Source organism: Typha angustifolia, chromosome 12 (assembly GCF_048772165.1).
Source record: "Typha angustifolia cultivar Huaian chromosome 12, ASM4877216v1, whole genome shotgun sequence".
Lineage (NCBI taxonomy): Eukaryota > Viridiplantae > Streptophyta > Magnoliopsida > Poales > Typhaceae > Typha > Typha angustifolia.
The window spans coordinates 1,807,324-1,825,162 of NC_133250.1; the positions used below are offsets into that span (position 1 = coordinate 1,807,324).

General features: G+C 39.2%; 2 protein-coding genes across 4 annotated transcripts; both read left to right on the plus strand.

Annotated features, from left to right (window-relative positions):
* The first annotated feature begins 205 nt into the window (after nucleotides 1–205).
* LOC140772738 (putative disease resistance protein RGA3) lies at nucleotides 206–16,329 on the plus strand. Of its 3 annotated transcripts, none has more exons than XM_073114950.1 (2): nucleotides 206–4,449; nucleotides 15,909–16,329. In XM_073114950.1, the coding sequence occupies exons 1-2, from the start codon at nucleotides 622–624 to the stop codon at nucleotides 15,948–15,950; spliced, it is 3,870 nt and encodes a 1,289-aa protein (XP_072971051.1). In that variant the 5' UTR covers nucleotides 206–621; the 3' UTR covers nucleotides 15,951–16,329. The 3 variants fall into 3 exon arrangements, with proteins under 3 accessions (XP_072971051.1, XP_072971052.1, XP_072971053.1); XM_073114951.1 differs by lacking the exon at nucleotides 15,909–16,329 and adding an exon at nucleotides 4,730–11,779; XM_073114952.1 differs by having other exon boundaries at nucleotides 207–4,449; nucleotides 15,913–16,329.
* Nucleotides 12,096–15,633, plus strand: LOC140772740 (putative disease resistance protein RGA3). Its single transcript, XM_073114953.1, has one exon. It carries the CDS (start codon nucleotides 12,204–12,206, stop codon nucleotides 14,895–14,897), a length of 2,694 nt encoding a protein of 897 aa, XP_072971054.1. The 5' UTR covers nucleotides 12,096–12,203; the 3' UTR covers nucleotides 14,898–15,633.
* Nucleotides 16,330–17,839: the final 1,510 nt, after the last annotated feature.

Genomic DNA, 17,839 nt, shown 5'->3' on the forward strand with positions numbered 1-17,839 from the left:
AATATAATTATAAAGTAAAAAAATAGAAAAATATTTTTTATTATTTATAAAATTATAATGAATATTATTTGATTTGATGTAAAGTATATTGTTGGAATAGATATCAAGAATAAATTAGTAATTATGTTAATGTGTAATGTAAAATGTAATTTTAATAAATAATATTTATATTCTAAAGTAAAAATATTTATGAGCACTAATAGCTGTTGGGTCACAATATAATTTATGTTAAAAGTTGATGACTAACGAGAAACCAAAAGGCGCCGTTGACTACAAGTCTACCACCATGCCGTCCCTAACGATAAACCAAAAGGCGCCATTGACTACGAGTCTACCACCATGCCGTCCTGGCTTTGCTTCTCTCTGTCTCTCTCTTCTGGCTTTCCTTATCAGAGTGGACATGTCGATTTACGCACCGGTCAAAGTTGCGTTAGAATAATATACATCTATCGAAGGCTATTCCCATCCGACGGTTGAGTATGCGTTACTCTGCCAAAAGCCCAAATGAGTCTTGTATGAAAAGGGGGAGAGGAAGAGGGAAGGATTGATAGAAGCTGAGCTATCAATTCTGGTTGTTATACTCTGAACTTGTGCGGAAGAAGGGAGAGGAGGGCTTCCAAAATGCCGGTGGGAATGATAGTTGGTGGATGGTTCGCGTCGAGCGCCGTTAGTAACGTGATCACCTACCTGATGTCCTACGCCAAAGACCAGTACAAGTGGCAGCTCGGCCTTAAGGCGAAGAGCAAAAGACTGGAGCAGGCCCTTCCTCAGATCAAAGCTTTGCTGGAGACTGTCGATAGCGGCGACCATATCAAGGAGAAGAACACAGCACTGGAGGAATGGCTGTGGCAGTTTAGAGATGCGGTGGACGAGGCAGAGGATTTTAAAGATGAGGTGGAGTACCAGCGACTGGAGAAAGAAATCGAGGGGAAAAAGAGCAAGGTGAGTGATGCTACATCTTCCGTCAATACTTTTTTTAAGTGGGCCGTGCATAAGGATCCCACTTTAAAAAGGTTAAAAGAGGTTGTGAAGGGGTTAGATAGGCTTGTTACTGAAATGGGGCCTTTCCTTAATCTGGTGGCCACCTCAAAAGATAAGCAACCTTTGAACACGAGTAGCCGTAATACTACTTCCCTTTTACCTGTTTTCCACAAATTGGTCGGGAGAGATGATGAGAAACAAATGATAATAAGCAAACTGTTAAATTCCAGTTCTGCATCTGATAGCAGGAATTTTTCTATTCTACCTATTGTTGGGGTTGGAGGGATTGGGAAGACTACTCTTGCTCAGCTTGTTTACAATGATGAGAACATAGAGAAGCACTTTAACACGAGGGTGTGGGTCTGTGTCTCTAATACTTTTGATGTGCCCTTGCTTACCAGAAGAATTCTTGAACTTGTGGTTAATGAAAAACAGACCACTGATAATCTTCAATTTCTTCAACAAGAGCTCTTAAAGAATTTGAGGTCAAAAAAAGTTCTGCTTGTGTTGGATGATGTCTGGAATGATCAAAATTCAAAAAGTTGGGATGACTTACTAAAACCTTTCAGTTCAGTAGAGCGTGGAAGCATGATCTTATTAACAACTCGGATGGAAAATGTTGCAAAGATGATGACGGGTGCCATGGAACCTATATTCTTAAAACGTTTGAATAAAGAAGATTATTGGGAGTTCTTTAAGGATTGTGCATTTGGTGGTGTGGACCCTAACGATCACAAAAAATTGAAAGATATTGGAAGTAGAATTGCCAAAAAGCTAAAAGGTTCTCCTTTAGCTGCAAAGACCGTGGGATGGATATTGAAGACCAATTTAAATGATGAGCACTGGGAAAGAATCTTAAATAGTGAAATATGGAAACTAGATCAAGGCGAGAACGACATCATGCCAGCTCTGAGATTAAGTTATCAGCATCTCCCTTCACACTTGAAGCCCTGCTTTAGATTCTGTAGCATATTTCCTCAAGATTATGAGTTTGATAAGGAGAAACTTGTCTATATGTGGATGGCTCTAGGTCTGCTTCAGGAGCCTAAAAATGGAAATGAACGACCAGAGGATATAGGAGATGATTACATGAATGATCTAGTGGGGAAATCATTTTTTGATTGTCAAAAATACGGTTTCAGTGGAACATACTATGTCATGCACGATTTGTTACATGACCTTGCAACCTCTGTTTCTGTTGGTGAATGTTTTAGAATTGGAGAGATTACTCAGACCACACTTATCCCTAATACTATACGCCACTTATCCATCAATACTTCTCTTACTCCACCTATACTACATGAAATCGCCAAACTCAAACACTTGCGAACCCTTCTTCTCCCAAAAGGATTTAATCCCATCTTTATTGACTTTCCTAAGGAGCTCAAAGGGCTGAGGGCCCTACGCATATTGGAATCATCTGCTTTTTGTATCACTGATGACTCTATTAGTAACCTAAAACTCCTTCGCTACTTACATAGTCATCATCGTATTAATAATCAAGTTCCTGAATCAGTGAATAAGCTTTACCACCTCCGATTCTTGCACTACCAAAACGATAGTCCGTTTTTGGAAAGAGAGTTATTGCCATTAGATTGCATCCAAAACCTTATCAACCTTAGACGCCTAACTACACCCAATTCTGAAAGCGGCAAATTTTCTGGTCTAGGGAGACTGTCCTCACTTCAGATTTTGAAGAAGTTCAGTGTTGAGGATAATGGGAAAAATATGTTAGATTTGAAAAACTTGGGAGAACTCCGTGAACTAGGCATTAAGAATCTGGAGAAGGTAAAAAGGACTGACGATGTCGTCGAAGCTAATTTGAAAGACAAACAGCACCTCCGCACACTGACGTTAGAGTGGGATTCCGATTGCAGCAGTGGATGCCCCGAGGTTGATGAGCAGGTACTCGACGCTCTTGAACCACATTCCAATCTCCAGAATCTGAACATAAAATGTTATATGGGCTGCAGGAGCCCACATTGGATAACTCTTCAATCTCTATCGAACATAGTATCTATTACTCTTTGCAATTGCGAAGGATGGAAGGACCTGCCACCTCTTGGGCAGCTACCCTATCTTGAGTTCCTACGACTTGAAAGGATGATTTCGGTAAAGCGAGTTGGCAGTGCACCCGATGGGGGAACTGAAGCTAGCATTTTCCCATCATTGCTAGAACTAAGTTTGGGAGAATTGCCGGCACTACAAGAGTTCTATGGAGGAGCCGAGAAGGCCCAATGGCTTCCACGTTTGGAAAGTCTAGAGATCAGTAAATGCCCCAACCTGAGTGTGTTTCCCAATCTACCTTGTGGCTTAAGAAAATTGCGTATAGAAGTTGTAAATTGGACTGCTTTACCAAAACTGTGGCTGGGGGGGAACACCAATGCCCTAAGCATGTCATCGCCACTTTCGTCTTCATCATGGTCAACATCATCTCTTTCTTTACTGCATATCCGCCATTGTGAAGGCCTCGAGTCGCTAGCTGATGGTCTATTACTTCAAACTGAACTTTTTACATCTCTTGAGAAGGTTTCCATCATTGACTGTGGAAAGCTGACGCATTTACCCATTGGGCAATTCGATAAATTCCCCTCTCTCAAGGATCTCGAGGTATGGGGTTGTCCGAAGCTGCAGAGGCGATCAACATCAGGAAGGTTCTTCCCTCCGTCACTGCAATCCCTCTTTATTCAGGATTGGGATTTCCAGGATCTGGAAGACTTCAACTTACTCCATTTTTTGGGTTTGTGGGGTTGGGCAAACATCAAATCCCTTCCCTCGGCTGAAGTGTTTGGAAGATGGAAAGCTCTAAAATATTTGCGGATTAGGGATTGCTCAGAGCTAGAATCACTGGGGGGTTTACAAGCCCTCTCATCCCTCGAGGAGCTATGGGTGGAAAGATGCCCCAAGTTAGTTACATCAGCTTCAACATCGCCGTCAGCGTTACTAGTGGAAGAACCTCGCTCCTCCCCCTCCTCCTCATCCTCTTCCCTAATAGTAAAACACCTTTTTATTGACGATCTCTTTCTGCTATGTATTGGGCCACTGAAATATATTTCCCTCCAAATTTTGGTTATCTTTGAAACCCAAGTAGTCCATATTGAAAGTTGTGATGAAGTCCGATATTCCTCAGCACTAAAAGAATGGGTGTTGAATAACCGCACCTCACTTGAAAGCATCTATTGTGATCGATACTCTCGGCTGTTCTCGCTTGTGGACCTGCAAAGCCTCCCTTCTCTTCAATATCTGAGCATACACAGGTATAGGAATCTCCAGTCACTGCCAGAACTTCCATCATCCCTAGAAACACTGACGTTATATGGCTGTTCTTCCGAGTTGGAGGAGAGGTGCCTACAAGATTCAGGTCCAGATTGGCCCAAAATTCAGCACATTCCCAATGTAACTATCGGACGTTACGACAAGGAGGATTTAGCAACTTTTACTGTAGCAAAACACAGAGGCCAACCACAGGTATCAGCCTTTCCCAGTGTCTTTAACATTTAATTTATCTTCGATATTACAATGATTTTTCTCCTCGACCTTTGATGCACATTTCTTCATTGTCTTTTCCTTTCCTATAGATCTATGTCAAATGGTTTGTTTCTCTCATTCTCTTAATTTCTGAGAAGAAGAAGTTGAGTGAATATTAATTACTACAGATAGAATTCAAATCTTTTGAATGTTTTAGCCAAGAAGTGTGATTTCCTGATAAAATGAACAATGACGATCAACTTTTGATTGTAAACAATAGCTAGAGGAAACCTGAGGAAATGAAGCTAGAGGAAGAATCTCTAGAGGGGAACAAAGCTCGATGAACATCCTTCTGGAGGGGAACGATAGATCCTTCTCTTGATGACAAGCTACTGCTGGACATTGCCATTGAGTAGTGCTTCTCTGCCCGAGCTCCCTAACTGGAGATTGTTCTGAACTCAAATCCTTGCTAATGAACAGGTGTTACAGTTGGTGGTGTGGACCCTAACACAGATACTAAATTTACTCAGATACTAAATTTTCATAACACAGATACTAAATTTACTCAATTGTATAACACAGATACATAATGGTCAGTAAGATGTTGGTTATGTTATTGATTTAAGAATTCAATAGAATTGAAATCACAACCAATAAAATTTTTTAATAGCTTAGTGAAAATGTTCTGACTATATTTTGAAATGCTATGGGTTGATTTAATACAGGGTTTGCAAGGATTTACTGAATTATAAAAAAGCTTCTAAATACTTATAAATACCCTATTAGCCTATTGAAAATTCACATCAACATGAAAGCATTTTTTAATTTTTTTTCCCCCTTGTGTTTCTTTTTATATTATTTTAAGTGCGGTTCTTAATATTTTATTTTATTTATACTAAGAATTACTTGTAATTTATTTTTTTATAACACAGATACTAAATTTACTCAATTGTATAAATATAAATGCTAAATTTTAGAATTAAAACCAACAATGTAAAGGCCTTGTGTTGTGTTAGGCTGGCTAGGTTGTTTTATAAGAAAAGAAGCATAAACGATCATTTAGTTTTAGTTTTACTTGAGAAAAGTTTAAGAATGGCAGGATAATCAATGCTACGTCTCAGACGCAATGAGATTAGTTTGCCAGGTTTGTTTAACTACCAGTAAAACAGGCCACATGTACAGCGTTATAAGTTCTTGTTGGTTTTTAAGAACTTGAACATATAAAAGAGTTATATATTTTTGTGAAATAGAAACATTGGAATGGCATTAATGGCAATGCAGTTAAAATTTAGAGGTTCACAAAGGCTATTTTTCATACAACTACTGTAGCTTTAGTTGGCTTCTTATTGTTGCATAAACCATGCTCTAAGAGCACTTAGACCAACAGAAAACAACAGAAGGCTAATACTTTTACCTCTATGATCTCCAGCAAGCTTTAGAAATCAGTTAAAATGAATGATGTGTATCATCTCAGCAAAATGCACCTCAGGATGCAAGAAAAGTGCATAGAAATGGACACATAAATCTTCTAGTGAATGGCATTGAGAACCAGAAAACATCCATTCAAGAGCAAACAAGCTTGGATAATAAAGAAAACTAGTTTTAGTCTTCAGAGAAAAACTCTGTATAAGGGAGCAGATTCAAAATCTTTCGATGGAAGTTTGCAAACTATTAGGCATGAGAATTATGGCGTAGCATAATTGTAGGGGATTGGTTCTATGTATAGATAAAAGGATCCGATTGTATAGGATCATGAAGATATCCAATTGACGCGGGCAAGGTTTTCCACCTGCCTGGCGACGGTGCCAGTCCCTTCGGTCACCGTGGCTGGCGGCATGGAAGTGGTGCCGTCGAGATAGCCAAAGAGCTGGATGCCCCGAAGGATAGGGACTACTTGGGCCTTTCATAGAAGGAAATTGGTGCGGGTTAGCCTACAAGTAATGGCGTTGGCAAAAGAAGAAGAAGTGGTGGTCATGATGAAGGCGCTCGGGGAGGAGACCAGGGTGTTGGCGGTGTTGGAAGCGAGATCGGAAGAAGTCATGGCGAAGGAGATGGGATCTGGCTCTGATACCAAGTCAGAGAAGCTATTAGCCACAAAATCCCCTGAGGGGTGTCGTTCTCTTTATATAGACAATGATACATGGTAGGGTGTACAACAGAATATATCTTCATGATTATATACAATCGGATCCTTTTATCTATACATAGAACCAACCCCTACAATTATGCTACGCCATAATTCTCATGCCTAATAGATCGCTATCTACTATGTTTACAATATATTTTTATGAAATGGGAGCATGCAATAATGGAATACTCTAGGAAGGACTACAGGAGATTGCAATGGCAGTTAAAATTTAGAGGTTCACAAGGTCTATTATTTCATACAACTACTGTAGCTTTTGTGGGCCTCTAATGGTTGCATTTGGCGTTCTCCATAACTATACAAACGTCTTTCCTATCCTGAATCAACTCAAGTAGTAGATTATGCTCCAAGATCACTTGACCAACAAAAAACAACAGAAGGTGAATACTTTTAACTCTATAATCTCTGGCAAGCTTTAGAAATCAGTTAAAATGAACGATGTGTATCATGTCAGCAAAATGCACCTCAGGATGCAAGAAAAGTGCATAGAAATGGACACATAAATCTTCTAGTGAATGGCATTGAGAACTAGAAAACATTCATTCAAGAGCAAACAAGCTTGGATAATAAAGAAAACTAGTTTTAGTGTTCACAGAAAAGCTCAATATAAGGTGAGCAAATTCAAAATCTTCAACGGAAGTTTGCAAATTGTTTCGCAAACAAGGAAGTTGTAACATCCAGAATTTAAAAAAAAAAGGGGAGGGGCGGGGCACGCACAACCCCCCCCCCCGCCTCCCTTCTTCCTTGGCCATCCCTGGCATGACAAAGGGGTGCCTTTGTCACGCCAAGGGAGAGGGAGGGGGGCTAGGCCCTCCCCTCACTACGCATGCCACCGTAAGCATGCACGGAGGGCAGACCTTGGGCAGTGGGACGCCGCTCTCCCTTCTCTTTCTCTCTATTTCTTTCTCTCCCTTCTGTTCACTCCCCTCACCCTCCTTCTCTTTTCATTATTTCCCCTCTCCATCCGATCGTCGTCATGGTTGTCGTTGCCATGGTCGGATCAGCAAAGTCATCGTCGTCAGTGAGTCCTACCTCGCTCTTTCTTTTCTAGTCAATGACGGCATGACGCTTCGGGCGTGACACTTTTATCCTCCTCTCTGCCTTCAGTAATGCGGCGGCGGTTGGCCGCCAGCTAGGCTCTCCCCCCTCGTGGTGTGGTGTCCATGTTTGTAGAAGGGGGAGGGGAGGAGGTCTCTCCCCTCTGTTGCAGTGCCCCAGCCGATTAGGCTTGGGACTGCCGCTCGGGCTGGGTTTGGCCTTGCTCGTTAGCCTGAGCCTTTTCGGGTTTTTTCTTATTAATTCTTGGACTGGCAGTGCCTAAGCCCGGCTTTTCTCCCTTACTGTTATTTTTAGTATTATTTTTTGTACCGTCTTTCTCTACCCATAAATTTAGAAATTGGTGCTGACCTAGTGGTTCTGTCGTAGAGCACCCTAGGACCGGCACTCACCTGGAGCCGGCCATGATTAAGTAAAGAAAACTTATTGCCAAGAATTTTTGCGAATCTAAACAAATGATCTAACAATTCTTGAATTATCGCTTGATGTGATGAGTGACAACATGAGCATCTATGACCTGCTAATTCATGTATCATAGTGAAACATGTTTGATTAACATGTTGCTTGACATAACTTTTATTAATTTAATTATGATATACATTCATACGCATGCTTAAATATCCTTTTCTTACAAGTATGTTATGCTAGCCATGTTCACCTTGTCATGCCACTTACAGACGCGCATGACTTTAAAGGGGGTGATTTATGTGTCTCGATAAACATCTTCCCGGCTAGGGTTAGGGGCGGGAGATATTTATAGTATGGCCCATACTTGAGATCTTAGTATGTGAATCCTAAATTATCAGGCAACCATTTTGCCTAGCAATAGGCAATTTACTATTTATTAGTGAGACTCGACCCCTATAAAGTGTTTAAGCTAAGAATAGGATGATGTAGAACTAGCAGTACCCAATGATGCAAAATAAGAGTATCTGTGAGCGACGACTCATGAGTTACTGTACAATGGTGCGATGATGTAGAGCCGCGAGCTTAGATAGTCATATCGATATGCAATAAAAACGTATATGATGGGCTTACGACTGGAGTTTATAGTCTGTAGTGGCGGACCATCGATCATGCTATTCGCCGGGTGACGAGCAGGTGATTCTACCGCTGGGATTTACCCTCTCTTGAAGTCCGCTATGATTGTTGACCAGCGGTTGGTGGTCGAGGGACTATGTAGAAGGCGTGCCATGTATAAGCAATGGATAGTATTGGTTGACTCATTGTGGAACCGATCAAATTCCTTTAGAATGCTCAGTTTTCACTGAAAACATTCTAAAAGTAATCAAATATTTGTAGAATGCTCTTATGTCAGCCCTGAATGCATTGTGCCAATCGCATGTGAGTAAAAGTTTCTTAATTTCTTATATCGTGCTCACACGTAATAAAATAAATATGTCGATTTAGACATTGTACACAAAAGCGAAATACAAAATCTAATACAACGCACGGCTGTCATCGACATCCATGTCTCTGCTGCCGTCGTCCACCATCGCTGTGTTGCCTCCTGCACGTCGTCCAATCCCTTTCTATTTTTTTCTTAAAGACAAGGATGAAAGCTAACGTGGGCTAACTAGAAACCATGCCGACCTAGTTTTGCTTCTCTATCTCTCTTCTTTTATGTTTTTTTTTTTTGGCTTTGCTTATCAGAGTAAACATTTTGATCATTTACCCACTTGCCAAATTGCATTCGAATAATATATAGCTGGCGAAGGCTATTGGATTTCTTTCCATCCGACAGTTGACAATGTGTAATATATTTTTGATATGATTAGATATACTGGTAACTGTGATCACATGTAAATGTCTATCTCTTAGTATATATAAATTAAACATAATCTTCTTATTCGTTTCGATTAGAATTATTCTCTTTACTCTTCCCTGTTGTGATTATTTTAAATTAGGAATCACTCCTGTTTCACAGGGTTGTTGCACTAAATTTTACAAACTTGTGCACATGCTTATCTATTATTCGTTGCAATATTTGTAAAACTAAAAACTATTATAAATTGCTACAGGGAGAGGTTGCTAGCTTTTTAGTGTTGGTAAATATGTATAAAATATTCTAATTATTTTTCTATACATGTATTATGTATACGGATATATCTACAAGTGTTATAAGATTTGGTTTGAAGATTTTTAAATTTGAAACAAATAAGTTATGTCATTCGAAGTGTGTTCGAATACACCTTGTAAATTGTTCGAAGTTAAAAAGTCAAGTTTTTGGCCATTCGAATGCACCCTAGAAAGCATTAGAAGCCGTTCGAAAATACAAAAATAAATTTTTGGCCGTTCAAACACATATTGGCTACCGTTTGAAGATATAGAGATTCAAGTCAGATCGTTTGAACGAGGATGATTTTGTGTTTCAACGGGGTTGCAGAACTCGTAAAATCTGAGAATTCGTGAGACCTAATTTGACTAAGATTTAGCCTTATCTTCATAAGGTATATAAGGTTATGATGCACTAATCCTAGTGGCTGTCGATTATTACTTTAATAAGATGTCTTTAAAGAAACAACTTTTTTCACCGACGAAAGGTTTAATCGTTTTCTACATTAAAATGATTCATCTTAAGAGTCATCAAAATGAAAAATCAATCTCGAGAGTTACTGATATCGAAAATTAATTAAGAAAAAATGGTGAATCGTGGAGTCTAGCGATTAAGATTGTATTAGATAAAGTTTTATAAACTGCTACAATTTATTAGTGATTGGTTTTTTATCCATTTGAGATTTTTTTTTTTGCATGATTCGTTGATTAGTATTCCACATTTTATTTACTTTGGTAACGGATTGAGAATAGTGCCTAGGGTTTTAAATATACAGGTATATCTATTTTCTCAAGAGCTATACACGCAAGTTGTTTAATTGCGCTTTGCCGACTAGAAATCCTCCTACTCACTGTGTAGTTGCTGCTTTCTTGATATGGTTTTACTCCCATTAATTTGCAACATAATTCCACTTTGAACTCATTACTTTATCATGGACACCATGTTACTAGTTTGGTATACAATACTTGATATCTTTTATTGGGATTTTAGCGTGTCTTCTACTAAGCATCAGTATAAGCGTTGACCGAGTAATGCACACCAACTTGCACCGGTAGTTGCTTGCGTGCCTTCAAAGCCTTTATAAACATTATGCCAACTTGCTCATTTGTTTGGTATACAGTCTAGATTAGTAGGAAATAAAACACGTTTGACTTCCACTAATCTGTTAAGAAGAACAACAATTGAGATTGGTTGCAGAAGAATGGGTCAAGGTTGGTAGGAAAACTTGGTTCTCATAATCTCATCGCAATAGATGCATCCAACTACCAAGTTTGTTTTTCATTTCCTTTTTCTTTTTATTGCAAAAAGATAATAAAAAAATTGGATAAATAAAACTCCTGTCTAGGGATATACATTTAAGAAAACGAAGTTTTCTAAGAGTAGGCATAAATTTCAAACTTTAGATCAAGAAGTAGACTTCCAAATAAGGGATTTCGAAATCTTAGCTTCCAACATCATTCAAGAAGAATCTATACATTAAATATTTATATTTCTCAACGTAATTACAGTTATGGTTTTGGCTCATGCATGCTTCATCTATACATCATGAAATTTTCCATGCAACATTTGTATCTTATCATACACATGACGACATGTTCGATGATTAGGACATGATCCCAGAGTCAACTAGAATTGGAAGGAACATGCATCAGGGGCGATAGGAGAGAGAGCTTAGAGGCTCTTGAAGGTAGTTGATGCTGGAGAAACCCAAAGAATTTTTTTCATTCTTTTCTTCTCAACAAGGATGCAAGCCATTGACTGCCACCATTGCATCCTGTCTTTGCCTCTCTCTCTCTCTTCTTTGAATTTTTTTTTCTTTTTTGGGTTTGTTTATCAGAGTGGACATTTCGATTTACCCACTTGCCAAATTGCATTAGAATAATATATACCGACGAAGGCTATTGGAGATATTCGCATCCGACAGTTGAGCATGCGTTACTCTTGCCAACAGCCCATATGAGTCTTGTATTAAAAGAGGGAGAGGGAGAGGGAGAGGGAGAGGGAAGGATTGGTAGAAGTAGAGCTATCAATTCTGTTTGTTCTACTCTTTAATTGTGAGGAAGAAGGGAGAGGAAGGCTTCCAAAATGGCGGTGGAATTGACGGTCGCTAGAAACGTGATCACTTACCTGATCTCTTACGCCGAAGACCAGTATAAGTGGCAGCTCGGCCTTAAGGCGGAGCGGAAAAGACTGGAGCAGGCCCTTCCTCAGATCAAAGCTTTGCTGGAGACTGTCGATAGCGGCGGCCATATCAAGGAGAAGAACCCAGCGCTGGAGGAATGGCTATGGCAGTTTAGAAACGCTATGGATGAGGCAGAGGACTTGAAAGATGAGGTGGAGTACCTTCGACTGGAAAAAGAAATCAAGGGGAAAAAGAGCAAGGTGAGTGGTGCTACCTCTTCCGTCAATACTTTTTTTCAGCGTGCCGAGCATAAGGATCACACTTTGAAAAAGTTAAAAGAGGTTGTGAAGGGGTTAGATAGGCTTGCTACTGAAATGGGGCCTTTCCTTAATCTGGTGGCCACCTCAAAAGATAACCAACCTTTGAACACGAGTAGCAGTAATACTACTTCCCTTTTACCTGTTGTCCACAAATTGGTCGGGAGAGATGATGAGAAACAAATGATAATAAGCAAACTGTTAAATTCCAGTTCTGCATCTGATAGCAGGAATTTTTCTATTCTACCTATTATTGGGGTTGGAGGGATTGGGAAGACCACTCTTGCTCAGCTTGTTTATAATGATGAGAATATAGAGAAGCACTTTGAAAAGAGAGTGTGGGTCTGTGTCTCTAATACTTCTGATATGCCCTTGCTTACCAAAACAATTCTTGAACTTGTGGTTAATGGAAACCGTACCACTGATAATCTTCAATTGCTTCAACAAGAGCTCTTAAAAAGTTTGAAGTCAAAAAAAGTTCTGCTTGTGTTGGATGATGTCTGGAATGATCAAAACGCAAAAAGTTGGGATGACTTACTAAAACCTTTCAGTTCAGTAAAGCGTGGAAGTATGATCTTATTAACAACTCGGATGAAAGAGGTTGCAGAGATGATGACGAGTACCCCAGAATCTTTATTCTTAAAAGGTTTGAATGAAGAAGATTATTGGAAGCTCTTTAAGGATTGTGCATTTGGTGATGTGGACCCTAACGATCACAAAAAACTGCTAGACATTGGAAGTAGAATTGCGAAAAAGCTAAAGGGTTCTCCTTTAGCTGCAAAGACCGTGGGATGGATATTGAAGACCAATTTAAATGATGAGCACTGGGAAAGAATCCTAAATAGTGAAATATGGGAACTAAATCAAGACGAGAATGATATCATGCCAGCTCTCAGATTAAGTTATCAGCATCTCCCTTCACACTTGAAACCCTGCTTCAGATTCTGTAGCATATTTCCTCAAGATTATGAGTTTGATAAGGAGAAACTTGTCTGTATGTGGGTGGCTCTAGGTTTGGTTCCGGAGCCCATAAATCGAAATAGACGACTAGAGGATATAGGGGAGGAGTACTTGAATGATCTAGTAGGGAAATCATTCTTTGATCGTAAAACCCATGGACAAAACACATACTATGTCATGCACGATCTGTTACATGATCTTGCAACATATGTTTCTATAGGTGAATGTTTTATAATTGGAGAGAGTACTCAGACCACACTAATCCCTAACACTATACGCCACTTATCCATCACTGTTTCTCTTATTACTCCACCTATACTACATGAAATCACCAAACTCAAACGCTTGCGAACCCTTCTTCTCCTAAGAAGATTTAATCCCATCTCTGATGACTTTCCTAAGAAGCTCAAAAGTCTGAAGGCCCTACGCGTATTGAAATCGTTTGATTTGAATATCAGTAATGACTTTATTAGTAACCTAAAACTCCTTCGCTACTTACATAGTCATCATTATCAATTTCCTGAATTGGTGAATAAGCTTTACCATCTCCAATTCTTGTTCTACGAAAAAGATTATCCTTGTTTGGAAGAGTTATTGCCACCGGATTGCATCAACAACCTTATCAACCTTAGACGCCTAACTACACCCATTCATTCTAGCTGCAAATTTTCTGGTATAGGGAGACTGTCCTCACTTCAGATTTTGGAGAGGTTCAGTGTTGAGGATAATGGGAAAAATATTTTACATTTGAAAAACTTGGGACAACTACGTGAACTAGGCATTAAGAATCTGGAGAAGGTAAAAAGGACTGACGATGTCGTTGAAGCTAATTTGAAAGACAAACAGCACCTCCGCAAACTGATGTTAGAGTGGGATCCCCATTGCAGCAGTGGAAGCCCGGAGGTTGATGAGCAGGTCCTTGTCGCCCTTGAACCACATTCCAATCTCAAGAATTTGGAAATAAAAAGTTATATGGGTCGTATGAGCCCACACTGGATAACTCTTCAATCTCTATCGAAAGTAGTATCTATTACTCTTTACAATTGCACAGGATGGAACGACCTGCCACCTCTTGGGCAGCTACCCTACCTTGAGTCCCTACAACTTGAAAGGATGGATTCGGTAAAGCGAGTTGGCAGTGCACTTGATGGGGGAACTGAAGTTAGCATTTTCCCGTCATTGCGAGAGCTAAATTTGACAGAATTGCCAGCACTAGAAGAGTTCTATGGAGGAGCCAAGACGACCCAATGGCTTCCATGTTTGAAAAGTCTATGTATCCATGAATGCCCCAACCTGAGTGTGTTTCCCAATCTGCCTTGTGGCTTAAGAAAATTGATTATACGATATGTAAATTGGACTACTCTACCAGAACTGTGGCAGGGAGGAAACACCAACTGCCTAAGCATGTCATCGTCACTTTCATCTTCATCATCAACATCATCTCTTTCTTCACTATATATCTACCGTTGTGAAGGCCTCGTGTCGCTGGCTGAGGGTCTGTTACTTCAAACTGAACTTTTTACATCTCTTAAGAATGTTGCCATCATTGACTGTGGAAAGCTGACGCATCTACCCATCGAGGAATTCGAGAAAATCACCTCTCTCAAGAAACTCACAGTGACAGGATGTCCGAAGCTGCAGAGGCGATCAACATCAGGAAGGTTCTTCCCTCCGTCACTGCAATCCCTCATTATTCAGGATTGGGATCTCCTGGATCCAGAAGACCGCAGCTTATTCTATGATTTGAGTTCGGAGCGGGTTGATGGTTGTTTAAAGCTAGAAAGAAAATGAAGTTGGTTAGGCTATCACAGTAGTTTTTTTTCCTCATCCGTTGGGCAGTTAGTTTGTTAGCTGGCTATTTATAAAAGCCTAGCTTGACTTGTAAGAAGACGAGAAAATGAATACAAAATTCTAAATATTTTCTCTCAATCTCTTCTTGATTTCAATAGGTAGAATCACTGGGGGTTTACAAGCTCAAAAAATGCCCCAAGTTAGTTACATCAGCTTCATCATCGCCGTCGTTGGCGTTACTAGTGGAAGGATTTCGTTCCTCCTCCCCCTCTTCCTCATCCCCTTCCCTAATAGTAGACCAACTTTTCATTGACGATCTCTTGCTGCTATGTACTGTGCCACTGAGATGCATCTCGGCCTCCTACTGAAAGTTGCGATAAAGCCCAAGAAGTCCATATTGAAAGTTGTAATGGGTGTTGAATAACCGCACCTCACTGCAAATACTGCATGTGGAATACTCTCTGCTGTTCCCGCTTGTAGACCTGCAAAGCCTCTTCTCTCTTGAATTTCTGTACATAGATAAGTGTTGGAATCTCCTCCAGTCGCTGCCAAATCTATCATCATCCCTAGGAGGACTGACGTTATATAAGTGTCCTCCAGAGTTGGAGGAGAGGTGCCTAAAAGATTCAGCTCCAGATTGGCCCAAGATTCAGCACATCTGAGATGTAACTATCAGAAGTTACAACAAGGAGTAATTAACAACTTTTACTCCAACAAAACACAGAGGCCGCCCACTGGTATCAGTTCTTTCCCAGTGTCTTTAACATTTAATTTATCGCAATATTACAATGATTTTTCTGCTCGTCCTTTGATGTACATTTCTTCATTGTCTTTTCCTTTTCTATAGATCTATGTCAAATGGTTTGTTTCTCTCATTCTCTCAGGTTCTGAAAAGAAGAAATTGAGTGAATATTAATTACTACACATAGAATTCAAATCTTTTTGAATGTTTTAGCCAAGAAGTGTGATTTCCTGATAAACTGAACAATGACGATCAACTTTTGATGTTAGACAGTAATCAGAGAAAGATTCTCTAGAGGAGAGCAAAGCTAGATGAAGACCCTTCTGGAGGGGAACGATAGATCCTTCTTTTGATGATGAGCTACTGCTGGACATTGCCATTGAGTAGTGCTTCTCTGCCCGAACTCCCCAACTGGAGATTGTTCTGAACTCAAGTCCTTGCTAATGATCAGGTGTTACAGGAACCATAGATACGACATCATCTGACAGATATGAGACGAGCGATTAAGAACTGGCATCAGGGGGAAATCATGGAAGGGACTATTGTTGCATTACTTATATGGATTGTTTCTCATTTCTTTTGGATTTACTTCTTCTTTTGTATGTTTCCTTTTATCTGTTTGTCTATTATTGCTCATTTCTCTGTAAGAGTGTTTCTTATTGCCAATCCATTTTCAGGTGGTGGTTTTGCAGAATTTCTCAAGTCTTTGTTATTTTCCATCTCAGAGTGGCATATTTCAAGTTTAATTTCAGATAATGCTACTGAGAAATTTGGTATTTCTACACGCTTTGCTCGATTCATTCATGATTTCTTTCAAAATATAAGATCTGTCTTTAATACAATTGATATCAATCTTGTGGTTGTTAGTGTTTGTTTTTTCTAATCCTTATCTTAGTTCTCAAATAATGCAACTTTGACAGTATCCTTGTCTGACAAATTTGCTTCGGATATAGCTTACCAGATGACAATTAGCTAATGATATACTAATTGTAACATTTCATTTATAAACTAAATACTAGATACGTGTATATTATAGGATGAACTAGATGGAATAGTAGTCAGTAAGATGTTGGTTATGTTATTGATTGAAGAATTCAAAAGAATTTAAAATTAGTAAATAAAGAAATTTAAATCACAACCTATGAAAATTTTCAAATACCATGTGTTTAATTAACACCAAGGTTATAAGGGATTAAAGAATTTTAAAAGCTTCTTAACACTTATAAGCCTATGAAAATTTCACATCAAAGCAACTTTTATTTCTCTCTTAGTTTTTCCTCTCTTCTTCTATACTTTCTTTTGTTCGGAAATGTGATTCTCATATAGAAATATCAAAAGATTGTGCCAGCACATAGAGCATCATTTTTCTTTAGGGCAACTATATTTCGACCTACTTCACATGCCAGAGGTTCTTAACCTTTATTTTATTTACATTAGAAATTAGTCGATTCTTTGTTTTTCCATAACACAAAAACTAAATTTACTCTATTGTATAAATATAAATGCTAATTTTAGAATGGCAGGATAATCTCAGACCAGGCGAGATTAATTGTTAAGTTTGTTTAGCTACCAGTAAAACAGGTTGCATGTACAGCGATTGAATAAGAATTCATGGTTATAAGTTCTTGTTGGTTTTTACGAAGAACTCGATCATATAAAAGAGTTACATATTTTTGTGAAATGGAAACATGCAATAGTGGAATCCTCTAGGAAGGACTACAGGAGATTAGAATGGCCTTAATGCAGTTAAAAGTTAAGAGGCTCACGAGGTCTATGGTTTCATACAAGTACTGTAGCTTTGTTGGCCTCTTATTGTTGCATTGGGCGTTCTCCAGAACTATATATACGCCTTTCCTATGCTGAATCAACTCAAGTAAACTATGCTCCAAGAGCACTTGACCAACAAAAAACAACAGAAGGTCAATATTTTTACCTCTATAATCTCCAGCAAGCTTTAGAAATCAGTTAAAATGAACGAGGTGTATCATGTCGACAAAATGCACCTCAGGATGCAAGAAAAGTGCATAGATATGGACACATAAATCTTCTAGTGAATGGCATTGAGAACCAGAAAACATCCATTCAAGAGCAAACAAGCTTGGATAATAAAGAAATCTAGTTTTAGTCTTCAGAGAAAAAATCTTCGGTGGAAGTTTGCAAACTGTTTCACAAACAGGAGATTGTCTATCGATCAAACACT